General features: G+C 38.1%; 1 protein-coding gene across 1 annotated transcript in view; it reads left to right on the top strand.

The window, feature by feature from the left end:
* Window positions 1–11171, top strand: part of LOC127430578 (cytospin-A-like) — a 43255-nt gene extending 32084 nt beyond the window's left edge. The window contains exons 14-16 of the mRNA XM_051680438.1: window positions 8002–8118; window positions 8308–8367; window positions 8760–11171. Of these exons, the coding sequence (XP_051536398.1) occupies window positions 8002–8118; window positions 8308–8367; window positions 8760–8849 (267 nt within the window). The 3' untranslated portion in view covers window positions 8850–11171. The remainder of the gene's footprint in view (window positions 1–8001; window positions 8119–8307; window positions 8368–8759) is intronic.
* Window positions 11172–15147: the final 3976 nt, after the last annotated feature.

Raw genomic sequence — 15147 nt, 5'->3', positions numbered from 1 at the left:
CTATTTTCTCAGTTGAAAAATAGCCGTCCAAGCGGGGGTATTCCTCCCTGTTTCGCTGTAGCTGGTGCGCAAGAGTCATTCACTATAGAACCCGCAATCTCCTCCACCATTTTGAACAGTATGTCCTCTCCAATGTGGAAAATCCTGTAAGAGGTAAAAGCCTTGAGTTTGCGTAATTAATCAGTCTGTTGTGTCTCTCAGCTGTGATGAGTCTTAAGTTGTTAGTTTAAAGCCGTTTAAAACTATTTCCTAGTTTTAGTAGTGTAGTAGTAATACAAGTGATCACGGAGTGCTGATGAATGAAAACTGTGTGACGCTGACTCACTTCATGTCACCAGCTGGCTCATATTACACACAAAAATGGGCTTTTTTCCTCCACCTGCTGGCTAAAATATGTAATGTTACAATATTAAATGTAAAGAGACAGATAGCTCTCATATGCACACATATGCACTGCTCTTACACTTTAGTTTAGAACGGCAGGAACACAAGCAGAGTGATGCACACAGTGAAGCGTCCGAGTGCTGATGGTGTGAGACCATCAGTACTCATGGAACGTCTCTTGTCCAATCAGATTCAAGGACCGGAACTAACTGTTGTGTGTGTATATACATGTGTATGTATGTATGTATATATATAAATATATATATATGTGTGTGTGTGTGTGTGTGTACTGTCTCTTCATGTAATCCCAGACTGACTCTGTGTTCAAAGGGGGGCTTTGTGGGGGCCATGACATCTGTTGCAGAGCTCCCTGTTCTATTCTATTCTATTTGCAAAAGGAATGTTCGGGAGTTTCAAATGTATATTTCCTATTGACACACTAAAGCTGAGTTTTGCACAGTACTGTATATATATATATATATATATATATATATATATATATATATATATATATATATATATATATATATATATATATATATCTACACACAGTGTGTGTGTGTGTGTATATATATATATATATATATATATATATATATATATATATATATATATATATAAATGGTTTTGCACTGTTGAATCAGGCTGTAAAACAGTAGAAACCAGTTCCCTGTTTGAATATTATACATTTTATAATTCAGTAAGGCAAATTCACAGTTATCAACCTTCAGATACTTTCGCTCAAGTGTGTCAATTATTCTTCTGCTTTTGAGCATATTAAATGTTTACCATTAAGAGAGCGTTTTGAACCATGATGTTTCCGTGGTTTCCCTTAAGCCAAGCATTCTCCAGGAAGTGTGCTATGTTTCTCCTGCTTCCTGTCCCATTTCACACACAAGACCTAGGGGCCGGTTGCATAAAACTGTTTTAGACTGGTCTTACAAATTAGTTGAAAATTTTAGTCTTAACCTTTTCATTCAGTTGCATAAAAACTTAGATCGGTCTAAATGTAAGACCCCTAGGCTAACTTTTGTTTACATTCTGTGTTGCCATGGAAAATAACTGTCAGCTGAAACAATGGGGGCTTCAGTTGAGGGATAGAAGGGGCTTCAGTAGAGACTTTGAAGAAGACTTTGACTTCTACAATGGTAAAAAAAATATATATATTATTATTTGGGTTGAAATAACAAAATTTGTTCATTAGAATCGGTTTTGAAGCATAGTATTTTTCTAAAAAGCAAATATTTTCAGTGAAGGAAAACTGTTGAGTGCCCACTGTCTGCCTTTTTTTTTATTTTTTTTTTTGTCATTCAGTGTCTTACTTTTCCCACAATGCAATGTGAACTAGACTTCCAATTTTCTCTGGCATCTTTAGTCAGTCAGACTAATTGTTAGATGCAGTTTTTTTTTCTCTTTTTTTTTTCTTTTTCTCCCCAATTTGGAATGCCCAATACCCAATGCGCTCTAAGTCCTCATGGTGGCGTAGTGACTCATCTCAATCCGGGTGGTGGAGGACGAATCTCAGTTGCTTTCGCATCTGAGACGGTCAGTCCACGCATCTTACCATGTGGCTTGTTGAGCGCGTTACCACAGAGACATAGCGCATGTGGAAGCTTCACGCTATTCTCCGCGGCATCCACGCACAACTCACCACGCGCCCCACCGAGAGCGAACCACATTATATCGACCACGAGGAGGTTACCCCATGTGACTCTACCCTCCCTAGCAACCGGGCCAATTTGGTTGCTTAGGAGACCTGGTGGGAGTCACTCAGCACGCCCTGGATTCGAACTCAAGACTCCAGGGTTGGTAGGCAGCGTCTTTACTCACTGAGCCACCCAGGCCCCAAATAACTCTCTTAGGAATGTAACTACATTGTTAGACGCAGTCTTAAGTTAATGGCTATGTTTATGCAACCGGCCCCTGATGTCAGCCTCAGCCAATCAGAGGACAGAACCCACATTGTGCTAGATTCTTAAGTCAGATTGCTGATATATTTGTGGGTTTTGGTTACCTTATCATTCTGTGTTTTTAAGTTATTTTCTTTTTATTTTAACTATGAACATTTGGTGCATAATTGTTTATGCTATGTGCATGAATTATATACTTCACATCATGCTGTTTGTTGAAGAAAGGAGTGCTCTCTTGTGCCAGATTTTTTTCTGGCAGCGATAAAATGGCTGTAAAAATCCCATAGACTTGCATTGCAGGAGGGACCGAGCCATATTAAGTGACCAGAATATCATAAAGACTTCGACTTGAGCCAATAAGTAACCACCTAGCATCTACCCCAAACACCCTAGAAACCACAGGAATGCTAAATATCATTGGACTGCACAGCAATGCCCTGACAACCACCCACAACTCCCTAGCATTGAGGCAGCGACTTTTGTACGGGCAAGCACCACTCACGTTTTCATCAGAAAGTGTTCAAAACTAGCCAATTCAAATCTGCGGTTTGGAGTCTGTTCACCCTTGAGCAAAAGAAACAGTTTCCTTCGTTTTGACAGCCGTTCTTTTGTCACAGTGACACCACACTCCCATAATCCTTCTCTTTTTCTCTCTGCATCTTTGTCTGTCTGTAAGTGTGTATGTGTGATGGATGGTGATGTCCACTAGTGGACAAAGGCCATTTTTCACAGCAACTCTGATGTGTTCATTACAAGCATCCTGGCTTTACCTGGAGTGCACTTTTCACAGAGAGTTGCAGCGATGGGCCTGTGTTTCTCTGTTTTCAATGTGATTAGACTAATGCTCTCTCCCCTGGGCCCTCCTGTTTTTGCACACAAGACCTCTTTTCATTAGCTGCTCACTTTGAACATTGGCACACAAGCGAGAGAGGACACAGGGAGGATGTCACGATGTTTTTGTGACCCTCTGTCTCCAAACGGTTCTGCTGTAATGATGTTCGTTTGGCTGTAAACAAACAAAAACACACACATAATCGCCCAAACTGAAGTTAGACAAAACCACTGACCTATAAAAGAGGTTTGAGGGTATAAGGGTATAACTGAAAAGTGGAGAATGTTACTGCATAATTAAGGGAATCTTAAGGCATTTAAAGTCAATATGAAATCAAAATGTAGTAAATAATTTTCAAAGTTTGTTTACTTTATAAAAGAACATTCCGGGTTTAATACAAGTTGAGCTCAATCAACAGCATTCATAATGTTGATTGGTACAAAAATGAATTTCCACTTGTCCCTCCTTTTCCTTAAAAAAAAAAGGAAAAAAATCAAAGGTTACAGCACTTACAGTGGAAGTGAATGGGGCCCATTTTTAAATGTATTAAAATCAGAAATGTGAAGCTTATAAATTTATAAAAGCACTTACATTAAAGGAATATTCCGGGTTCAATACAAGTTAAGCTCAATTGACAGCATTTGTGGCATAATGTTGATTGCCACAAAAACAAATTTCAATTCGTCCCTCCTTTTCTTTAAAAAAAAAAAAAAAAATGGTGGTTTTACAGTGAGGCACTTAGAATGGAAGTGAATGGAGCCATTTTTTGGAGGGTTTAAAGGCAGATATTTTAAGCTTATAATTTTATAAAAGCACTTGCATGACTTTTTCTGTTAAAACTCACGTATTATTTGAGCTGTAAAGTTGTTTAAATTGTAATTTTTACAGTCATTTTAGGGTTTTAGGGTTTGTTGGCATTACATCGTCATAAAATTGTCTATGACTTTAAGTGATTTTTATCACACTAAAATCATGTTAACACACTGTAACAGTTCAATGGAATGAAGAAATTGGAGATGGCTATTCCAACTCAAGAATGTCTCTTTTATTAATACACAAAACAAACACGTTCACATAAGGCATAACGGAGAAGCTTCAATCTATCGATGAGGGCCGGGCGATCAACACACACACACACACACACACACACACACACAGCGTCAGGTGTCTGTCTCACTCTCTCTCCTCTCACACTCTGAGGACTGGCCCTTTTTATTTCCCCCATCTCTAACTGCGAACACAGAAACAAACAATTACCAGCAATTCATCTCAGGTGAGAACCCTTACCGCTTACTCTCTTTCCAGAGGAATGCTCAACCATGCCCTCGCCTCCACACACACATATTGTTTGTGTCTTGTGGCTATGCTTTTGAAACAGTGAGTATTTTAACATTCAAATATTGGCTCCCATTCATTTGCATTGTAAGTGTCTCCCTGTAACCTAGATTTTTGCTTTTTCTTTTTTTTTTTTTTTTTTTTAAAGAAAAGGAGGGGCAAGCCAAAATACATTTTTGTGGTAATCAACATTATGCCACAAATGCTGTCGATTGAGCTTAACTTGCATCGAATCCAGAACATTCCTGGTATCATCTTGCTCACTTCATCAGAACATGTTATTCCACAACAGTTTTGAACAGTATATCTATTGTTCTAGAATTAAAAATTGAACAAACTTTTTTTTACATGTTTTGCTTGAAAAGTGAGGTCGGGCTATCTTTCTTTTAACCCTAAAAAAGCGTATGTGAGATACGTGGGTTAAATATGACCCAGCTGTCTACTTTTTGACTATTACTTTTTCATGAAGTGGCCTTGTCATCTGACACTCCATGTATGCCTCACTTGAGGTGCCTTTGACCATGTGATCTGACTACTTTAACATTTAGTTGAATTTTGTTTTTTAATTATAAGAGAATTTGCATCACAACCCCTAGAATGCATATGTGGGTCAAATATGACCCACATGTGTTTACTATGGTATTCAGTGCGCCTAAAATTGTATTACATTTGTAAAACTTTGATTGCTTTCAGTTCCCATCTGTTATTGTAATTCAGCATGCAAGTATAGCAAGTTGTCATTCATTCCTTGTTTTTATCCAAAGTCCATGACATTATGAAGCAACCTGACGTTAGATGCCTATGCAATGCAGTGCAAGGGCACAATTGTAATAAGTCCTGGATTACTTCATAGTGTGTTTGAACCGGGAACTTTTCTTTTTTCATGATGCCTTACCATTCCGAACAACAGATATAGCCTAGCTGTTCGCTGTTTTACATTTGAGTACATAAGGTTGTGATTATACAAGTTTAAAACTAAGAACTGAATAAAAGATATATCAGCCATTTAAATGACAAATTATTAATAAAATTATCATTATAGTTCGTTTTCCTTGGGGAAAAAAAAAAAAAGTTGTTTTATAAAGAATAAACCAATTTTCACCCGGGTCATTTTTGACCCACATATGTATTTTAAAGGGATGTCACGTATGCATTTTAGGGTTTAAATAAGTATTGTACGTTGAAGGTGGCATTCGTTTTTTTAATGCTTTTTGGGGCCACTGTGTGTTAGGTATGGAAATCCTAGAATCGGTAAGTCAGCGTTATGCTAGTACAGGATGATAAGCAGGACATCGTTATCTATGTGACACAGCTCTGGTGCTCTGCAGACCTGTTCCTGCTTCTCCGTTGCCCGTTGCTGAAGCCCACTCTGATGAGCTCATCCCTTCCTGTCACTCTGCTCTCTGCAGGTTGCCAGAAAGCCAAGCGTTTTGGCAATTTACGCCGTCCCGTAGCACATTTACACTGGCCTGCCACATCTGATAAGTGCTGTTACTCTTTCTTTTAAGATCTAGGGCCCTCTTTGCTTGAGGAAATGGATGATATCGTAATCTGAAAGGCTGCTTTTGTTTCTTTTGGGAACTCTTGAATGCACATCAGACGAAATGCAACAGATGAACACATATCAGTTCCAGTAAATTGCCACCGCACAGGAACAATTTGTTCCGAATTCCAAATATAGCAAGCGAATCACATCCAAAAGTACCAATCTAAACTGTTTTTTTAGTTTAAAAAATCTGGGTTACAGTACGGCGATTACAATGGAAGTGTTTGGAGCCAATCCGTTAATACTCACTGTTTCAAAAGTATAGCCATAAGATGTAAACGATGTGCGTGTTAACATGATTTTAGTGTGAAAAAATTGTTTACTTACCTTTTTTGTGGAAAGTTATATCCAATTTTGCAACTTTGTTGCCATGATGTTATGCTGTAAATCCTGTAATCCCGCAAAAACAATTAAGCAACTTTACAGCTCAAAAAATACTATAAGCTTCACATTCCTTCCTTTAAACCCTCAAAAAATTGGCCCCATTCAATTCCATTGTAATTGCCTCACTGTAACCTTGATTATTTTCTTTCCTTTTGGTTTTTTATTTTTAATTTTTAAAGGAGTTTTAAGGAGCACTTTTACGGTGCGTTTAGGGTGCTGATTTGTCATATTTGGATCACTCTTTGTGGGATTTTGGTTACCAGCCCAACACCAATTTAAAGTCTCTAAAACGTGTTTACAAAGTCCCTTCCAGATTAATTTTAAACCTCCCGTACTGACATCAAAGCACTCAGTGCCAACAGCCATCTTTTTATTTTTATTTGTATTATTGTGTACACCTCTTTACCTTAATTGCACCTACATTTGTAATCGAAACACATGAGAGCTCTAAATCTTAGAAAGAGGGCATAGCTGAGCAAAGGATTGTCGCATTGGTGAACTGGAACACTCTTTCATGGTCACAACAAAACCATAAATGGCCTGCGATCTGTTGGATGCTTTCTCTTTGTATGGATTGAAGCATGTGTGAGAAGTATGCTGATGTAGATAAGCAGGGCTGTTGAGCAAACACTTCAGCACGAGGCGAGATGGTTCAATAAGCAGCTTGCAGCCATTTACTGACCCCAGGACCTCCCTCCACATGTCCTTATCTGTTTGGTTGAGAAGCACAGTGAACGCTGGTCTTAGAATAGTGTTAGAGGTCCATTTTGGGAGCATTTTCAGTGCATTTGTTTAAAATGATATTTCTTTATTTAACTGATTATTTTAATACTAACTGATTAAGTCAGTGCATAATAAGTACTGTAAGTGCAGTGTGATTAGGAAAATTATAAGAAGGCCCACACAGAATCTACACACTTTTTTTTTCCAAATTTTATGCACTGATTATAGAGAACATATGGGAAATTGGTTTAAATATGAAAAAACATGAAACACAATTCACAAACCATTTTACTGCTGTAATATAACATTTTAGAATAAAACTGAATGTTCAACAAGGAAAAATGTAGAGGCTTGGACTTGATTTTAGCCATCTGTAATTGATTAGATCATAGACAGTGGGCATTACATATCAGAATGGAGTCAGGTGGTTGGAGGGGAAGGCTTGAAAATTAAGAGGTTTTCAGACATCAGCCAAAATTATCAAATTGGGCAAACTATTGAAAAACCAATCATGCAGGGGATGGGCGATGTGTAGTACTTTGTGCGAAATTCCGCAGCCTCAAATTCCGTTCAGGCCTCATTATTAGTCTGATGTAATGTAATGGATGTGGGAGGATAATGATATTTTCGTCAACACACACTCTTTGTATATTCCCAAATATACAAGTGTGTAAAAAGCAGTGTTTGCCAACGTCTCTGTAAACACTGTAAAAATACATTGTTTCTACAATCTTGTTTCCGAGATTTACAGCCACGGCTCTTAACTACAACCATAATGTCAAACAGATTTAAAAAATTCACCGTTTCCCCACTGAATCACCCTCCCAGTCCCCTCCGTTCATCAACTGAAATTGTAATCATTGATTTTCTCTCTTCTCCACACACAGAATATTGACATCACCAACTTCAGCAGCAGCTGGAATGATGGGCTCGCTTTCTGTGCGATTCTTCACACCTACCTCCCGGCTCATATCCCTTACCACGAACTCAAGAGCCAGGACAAGGTCTGTGTTCTTACACAAATCGGGAGTATTCAAATAAATTTGCCCACTTTTGCCATTTAGATGACTGTCAAAAAGAGACACTACATATTCCATTCTTCAATTTTGCAGTTTAGCCAAAAGTATTGAATGAAGACAAGCATGTAATTCCAGTTAATTCGAATGACATAAATTTTTCCTTTTCGTTTGCAGAAGCGAAATTTCACTTTGGCCTTCCAGGCAGCGGAAAGCGTGGGAATTAAATCCACACTGGTGAGTTTAATTTGAGAGTCACATCTAATTCTAACATGCTGCATATTAAAGTAAATCACAACCTTAGGTTTAGAATGGATTATCACTTTATATACAATTGCATTATGTTAAGGTATTGTACAGTACATGTTATGATACTGTATATTATCATCTTATGCAGCGGTCTGAGTTTTTTAAATGAGTTGTATATAATACACCATCTGTTACTAAATTAATTATTTTTCATAAAGCTGTGAATGCAATAAAACTGACTGCTAGCTGTACAGTAACAATCCATTGTTGGCTCTGAGCTTTCTCAACAAGCAGTGGCAAGATACTTGTATAACAGAGCACACAACACCACAAATGTAATTTTCTTACTAATTTCTCTCATATTTCTGTCTGAGTAACAGGACATTGGTGAAATGGTGCACACAGAAAGACCAGACTGGCAGAGTGTCATGACCTATGTGACAGCCATTTATAAGTATTTTGAGACCTGAGGTCTTCTTGAACAGGGCTATTTCAGCAGCTGCAGTCTTACCTCACTCACTTTTCTTTGCTGTGGGTGCTAAAACTACATTTCCCAGAAGCCTCAGCTTTGCCAGCAACCTGTATGAAGCGTTGTCATCAGTAGTCATGACAACTTGGCAACTTTTCTCAGAATTGCTGCAGAAACTGGTCAGAATCAACTAAGCTTCTCTGATTGGCAGTACTTACAAGTGGTGTGGGAAGTTTTTGGGATCATGAAAGATCTGCAAGCTCCCATAGAAGACAGCTGTATGTTCCCTGTCTAGCTTCACAGTGGACTACGACTTCCTTTATAAATGTTGCCAAACTCTATTTTCATGATGAACTGTGGTATATTCCATAGTGCCATTCGAGCAACAAAAATGTATATCTCAAAATGGGTTTGCCTTTGATAGATGCTTTGTTTTGTCATAAGGACACCTCTCTGTGGTGTGGCCGTATTGAATAAGATTGGTCTTAGATAATAAGTATTTATTTATTCCAAAGAGAGACGCCACAATAGACTTTGCACACAATAGACTTTGTGTGTTTTTCTTAGCCTCAATGAGCTATATTTTGTCTTTTTAGTTCTACTCTTATTTATTTTATTTTTTTCCTAGGCTTTTTGTTTTTGGTTTGTTTATTTTTTATTTTTTTATTTTTTGGTGTTTTGTTTGACTAGGCTTTTTTGTTTTGATCGTTTTTTTTTATTATTTATTTATTGTTTTTTTTTAAACTAGGTATTTTTTTTGGTTTTGTTTTACTAGGCTTTTTTGTCAGTTTTTTGTTTTGTTTTGTTTCTTTTCTTTTTTTGTTTTGTTTTTTGTTTTTTTAAATAGGACAGAGCTCCTTGCTGTTAAACAGTTTTGTTTTCATACACTAAATACACTACAAGCCAATTATTACTTTAATACGTAATCTACTGAAGCTACTTTGTTTTCAAGGATTGACAGAAGTTCCTTGTCCTCTTGATGGCCTTGTCCCATTCGAGTCACTTAAAATGCTGCAAGGACTTTTTTGTTTGAAAAAATAAGCAAAGAAGAAATGCATGTCTGCTTATTTTGTATTTTACAGGATGCATTTCAGTGTTTCAGTCCTATTTGTTTAAGCACTGTACTAATCCTTATTTGACACATAGTGCCAGCTGGGTTATGGAAGCTTGCTGATTCAGATTGGGTTTGTTTTACGGGTGTTAAAGCACAAATAAAAAAGGCTGAATGTGTACTCACTAAAATGAAATGTGAAACCTCAGACTACAATCCAACCACACTTGACTCTTGGGTTATGTTTCTATCTACATGCATTGTTTTAGATGTACGTCTATAAGATAAGCCTCTGCACACATTAGAAACTTTCAACTGAAGCCTTGCGTGAAAACGGAAAATGCCTAAAAAGAGCACAATTTTTGTTATCTGAAGTGCAAAGGTTAACTTGCTCTGGTGTCTTCAATGCACTGCCTTCCATTTTGTGTCTTTTTGCCATAAGTTCATTCTTGTAAAGAGAATTCCAAACATCCTTGAAAGGATCAAGTGGGTTACAACAACATGTATGCTTAACATGATAGCAATAATTTGTGTTTAAAATTAGATTTATGTGAACAGCAAATAATGTTTAAGAACTGTAATTTATTCCATTTATGCTGCAAAGAGCTCTGTTGTTTTAAATGATGTATTTTGTTTGAGAATGCTCTGTAGCACATTGGTTTGTTTGTATATGGAAATGTGATAGACATTGACATTGATTGAATTTCCTACAAAATGCCAAAAGTGATAAATGTTTTTTTGGTGGGGCTTTTCTAGGACCTTTTTGTGAGATTTTGTGAGTTTTAATCATTTTGTTTTGCTACCTAATCATCGGAGTGACAACAGAGTTTGATTTGAACCAAGTCATGCCCTCATCATATAGCTGTACGTTCCTTTACTGCTTACAGTGATTCATATTTGTATAAATTCCTCATCAACACTACAGAATAAATTTGTTTTACATGAAAGGTACAGAGAACACTGTATACATATTAAAAGGAGTATTTTATTTTATTATTTTTATTCTTGTTTTTGTTTTGTTTTGCAAAATAATGTGCTTTGATTGGGAAGATGGTGATTTTTTTAATGAATGTTTTGTGAAAGCAGTATTTGTACAAATTCAGTTTTAGATTTTCAGTCAAGTCCCAAGTGTGTTGATGCATTTGTGAATGCAGATTGGAGTTTGTGTAAATGGGTTTGTGAAATTGTTTATCGCCTCATAAACAAGTTGTAACCCAAAAATACCCTGAAACCACTCCTGGCCCCCAATTACCAATAAACAATTAATTTAACACAAGAATTTTGCACATTTCTGGTACGCTCAATTAGGTTTATTCTTTCTTTCCTGAAACTGAAAATCTTATAAGCAAGAATACTTTGTTGTTCAGACATTAATTACAACAGCACACACAACTGTTTTACATTAACCTGGTGGTATGTAGCTTAATCCAAGGGCACATGTTCATAAAACCAATGGAAAGTTATCAAACAGATATTTGTTACAAAAAAACAACAAAAAAAACATGACCTTTCCTGGAAATCTGGCAAAAAATGGAGGAAGAAAAAAAATTATTTTAATCCAACAAAGCTATCTTTGTCTTGTGGAAAGAAAGAAATGAGCCAGCAGAAAGGTCTATTTAAACAGCTTAGAACTTACTCTACTCAAGAACTTCCTCGTACTAAAATAGCCTTTCATTTTTGCACCAATTGTGTTTGGCTCTGAGGCAGGTGTCTGAATATTTGTGCCAAAGTTTTTTGAGTGTGTAAAAGACTGTTGTAAATCATGGTGCCTGAGGCCTGATTTACTGCCTGAGTAGGCTATTTTGCGTATGGATTAGGTAGCATGTACAGTGTCCAATTTTTTTTTAAATGTCATTACAGTTTAGTGTGTGCTGCATGCTTTAACGAAGTCCCTGATGGGTGGACCTCAGCCTCTCGTTTGTTTATTACCTACATATATCTTCATGCGGCCCTGAAGTGAAACAGGACATTTAAACTGGTGTACATGAGAAACCACACAACCACACGGTACCCATCACAGTCGATCCCACCCCGAGCCCCCGCTCCTCCTCATGTTCACATGTACTGTAGTTTTGATCTCAAAACCTCGGATTTACAGTCTTGATTTTAATTCGAACACTTCAAATACAAACTAAAACAAATATTTATCCATGTTCAAATTTAGTTTGTCAAAAAATTATTAATTTTTGGTATGATAAATTAATAAGGGGCCGTTCACACTGAATACGTACTTGCGTTAAAAAAAGCTAGACACACACATCGCAAGGACTAGGAGAACAAATTACATTTTACAGCATGTATTCTGTAATCTGTAGTGGAATACATTTCAAAAGTAACTCACCCAACCCTGTATATAGATATATATAGATATACTATATATATATATATATATATATATATATATATATATATATGTATTTATATATATTGTAACAAAGTTCATTTCTAGGGATGGAGGAAGTGGGACCCAGGAACTCAAAACTCAGGTCTTTATTAACAGCTTTTTCTCAACTGTGGCTTTTCAGACTTAACTCAGGTCACACACACAACTGCTGCGTCTCTCTGACTCGCTCCTGCGTCTCTCCTTTTATCGCTCTCCCCAGTGCTTACTGCAATCAGAAACAGGTGTTAGACATTATAGTGCTCAGGTGTGTACCCTTACCGCGTTCTCTCTCTCCAGACAAACACTCGACCATGCCCCCGCCGCCACATACCCCCACCACCCGACTTAGGCCGGGGAGTCATCCGACGTTCTTGAGCTTGGAGCAAATTCTCCTGTGTTAGTTGACCCAAAGTGTGGAGTTTGGCTCTAAGATCAAGAACATACTGAATTTCAATTTTGAATTGAATCAGTGAGGATTTCTTTTGGAATCCCCATTCGGGAGATTATTCTGAAGAGTGCCTCCACAACACTTCGTGCTGAGATGTTGCACAGAGGCACTGCTTCTGGATATCGCATTGCATAGTCCATCAGAACCAATACAAAACGATGTCCGTGTGCCATCTACTCCATTGGCTCGACGAGGTCCATGTTAATTATTTCGAAGGGGACCTTGATAAACAGAAGCATCTCTGAACAGAAGTTTCATCTCTGGACTGCTCCAGAGGGAATTCCCCTTCAGGGAATCCTCTAAGGATGGGAGGGGCCGAAGCCTCCCCATCCCTTACATCATCCTGACGTGGAGCTGACGAAGACCGCCCTGGCACTGCCTCCCCCGCCAAGGCATCGCACATCTCACATCTAATAATTTTCTCGCAGGACCCATCCACACATATTCCCTTTAATAGAGTCTTAAATTCTGGCCAATTAGTTCCCAAAATTAGTGGATGGGTGAGGCCGGAACTAACCGCAGCCTCCACTCTATGATTTTACCCCCGAAATTTAATGATGAATGACACTACAAGATAACTGTGAATATCTCCATGCAAACGATGCCGGGTGGTGGCACTGGACCCACTCCATTGTGCCATTTGGCAGACAATGGATAACCAGATCTACGACTTCCTTGGTGTCGCAGTCCTCAGCCAGCAGCCATTTTTGGCAGGCGTCATGGTGCTGTTGAGTGAAGGCAAACAGGCGGCCATGCACGTCAAGCTTCATAGAGCGAAACCATTGCCGGCGTTATTTGGGGCTGTCGCCAATCCGCTGCAGAATGGTCTTCTTCAGATCATCATACACCAGGAGATTTGCCGCCGGTAGATGTTGTGCTGCGAGCTGAGCTTTCCCGGACAACAGTGGAATGAGTCTGGCAGCCCACTGGGCATGCGGCCACCTCCAGATCTCTGCCGTTCTCTGGAACAAGCCCAGGAATGCCTCCGGATCATCTTCTGCCCCCATTTTCATGAGGGCGACCGGAGGCATGGGGGCTGCTGTGCCGGGGTCATGGCCAGGGCTGTCTCCTGGTGCAGTATGCTACAGATCACCTGCCGGTCCTCTGCTTGAGCCTGGAGCACCTCCTGGATCCGTCAATTCTGATCCTTGCGAAGCTCAATCAGGGCCTGATGTTGTGAATGATGCATGCTGGCGAGGGACTGAATGACTTCCGCCAATGGTGAGGACTCCATGCTGGTGTGTACTTCCTCCAAACTCGGGTTTCAGTGTAACAAAGTTCTTTTCTAGGGAAGGAGGCAGTGGGACTCAAAACTCAGGTCTTTATTTACAGCTTTTTCTCAACTGTGGCTTTTCAGCCTTAACTCAGGTCACACACACAACTGCACTCTGTTGTGTCTATCTCTCGCTGACTCACTCCTGCATCTCTCCTTTTATCGCTCTCCCCAGTGGTTACTGCAATCAGAAACAGGTGATAGACATTATAGCGCTCAGGTGTGTACCCTTACCGCTTTCTCTCCGGACGAATGCTTGACCACGTCCCCGCCGCCACACATACACACACAAACGCACATTAATATATATATATTAATATATTTCTTAAATATATATATATATATATATATATATATATATATATATATATATATATATATATAGTGTGTGTATATATATATATATATATATATATATATATATATATAGTGTGTGTGTATATATATATATATATATATATATATATATATATATATATATATATATATATATATATATATAGTTCCGTCAAAATACTAGTTACAGTAATACTGTAAATGCTGTTATCCAAGAAATTATTATGTGTTTGTTGGTGATAACTTTGATAACTTATACTCTGTCCCAGAGACATTATGATGAATTGATGAATTTATCACATATGATGCTCTTATAGGGAGTGATGTATCATACAACCCCAATTCCAAAAAAGTTTGGACAGTATGCAAAATGACAATAAAAACAAAAAGTAGTGATTTGTAAATTATATTCACCCTTTGCTATATTGAAAGCACTACAACTAATCATTATATGATGTTTTACCTTGTGAACGTTTTTATTTTTTTTAATTATTTTTTTTAATGTACAGTAATTTCAAATCAGATGATTGCAACACACTCCAAAAAAGTTGAGACAGTTGAGTGTTTACCACTGTGAAACATCACCATTTCTTCTAATAACACTTATTAAGCATTTAGGCACTGAAGACACAAGTTTCTTAAGTTTAAAAAGTGGAATTTCCACCATTCACCTATTATGCAGGTCTTCAGCTGCACAATTCTATGGGGTCTTCGTTGCCGTATTGTGTGCTTCATAATACATCACACATTCTCTACTGGAGATGGTCAGGACTGCAGGTAGGCCAATCTAGCACCCGCACTCTCTGCT

Source organism: Myxocyprinus asiaticus, chromosome 40, assembly GCF_019703515.2.
Source record: "Myxocyprinus asiaticus isolate MX2 ecotype Aquarium Trade chromosome 40, UBuf_Myxa_2, whole genome shotgun sequence".
Lineage (NCBI taxonomy): Eukaryota > Metazoa > Chordata > Actinopteri > Cypriniformes > Catostomidae > Myxocyprinus > Myxocyprinus asiaticus.
The sequence above is the reverse complement of the archived record's forward strand: the minus strand, read 5'-3'. Positions and strand labels throughout refer to the sequence as shown.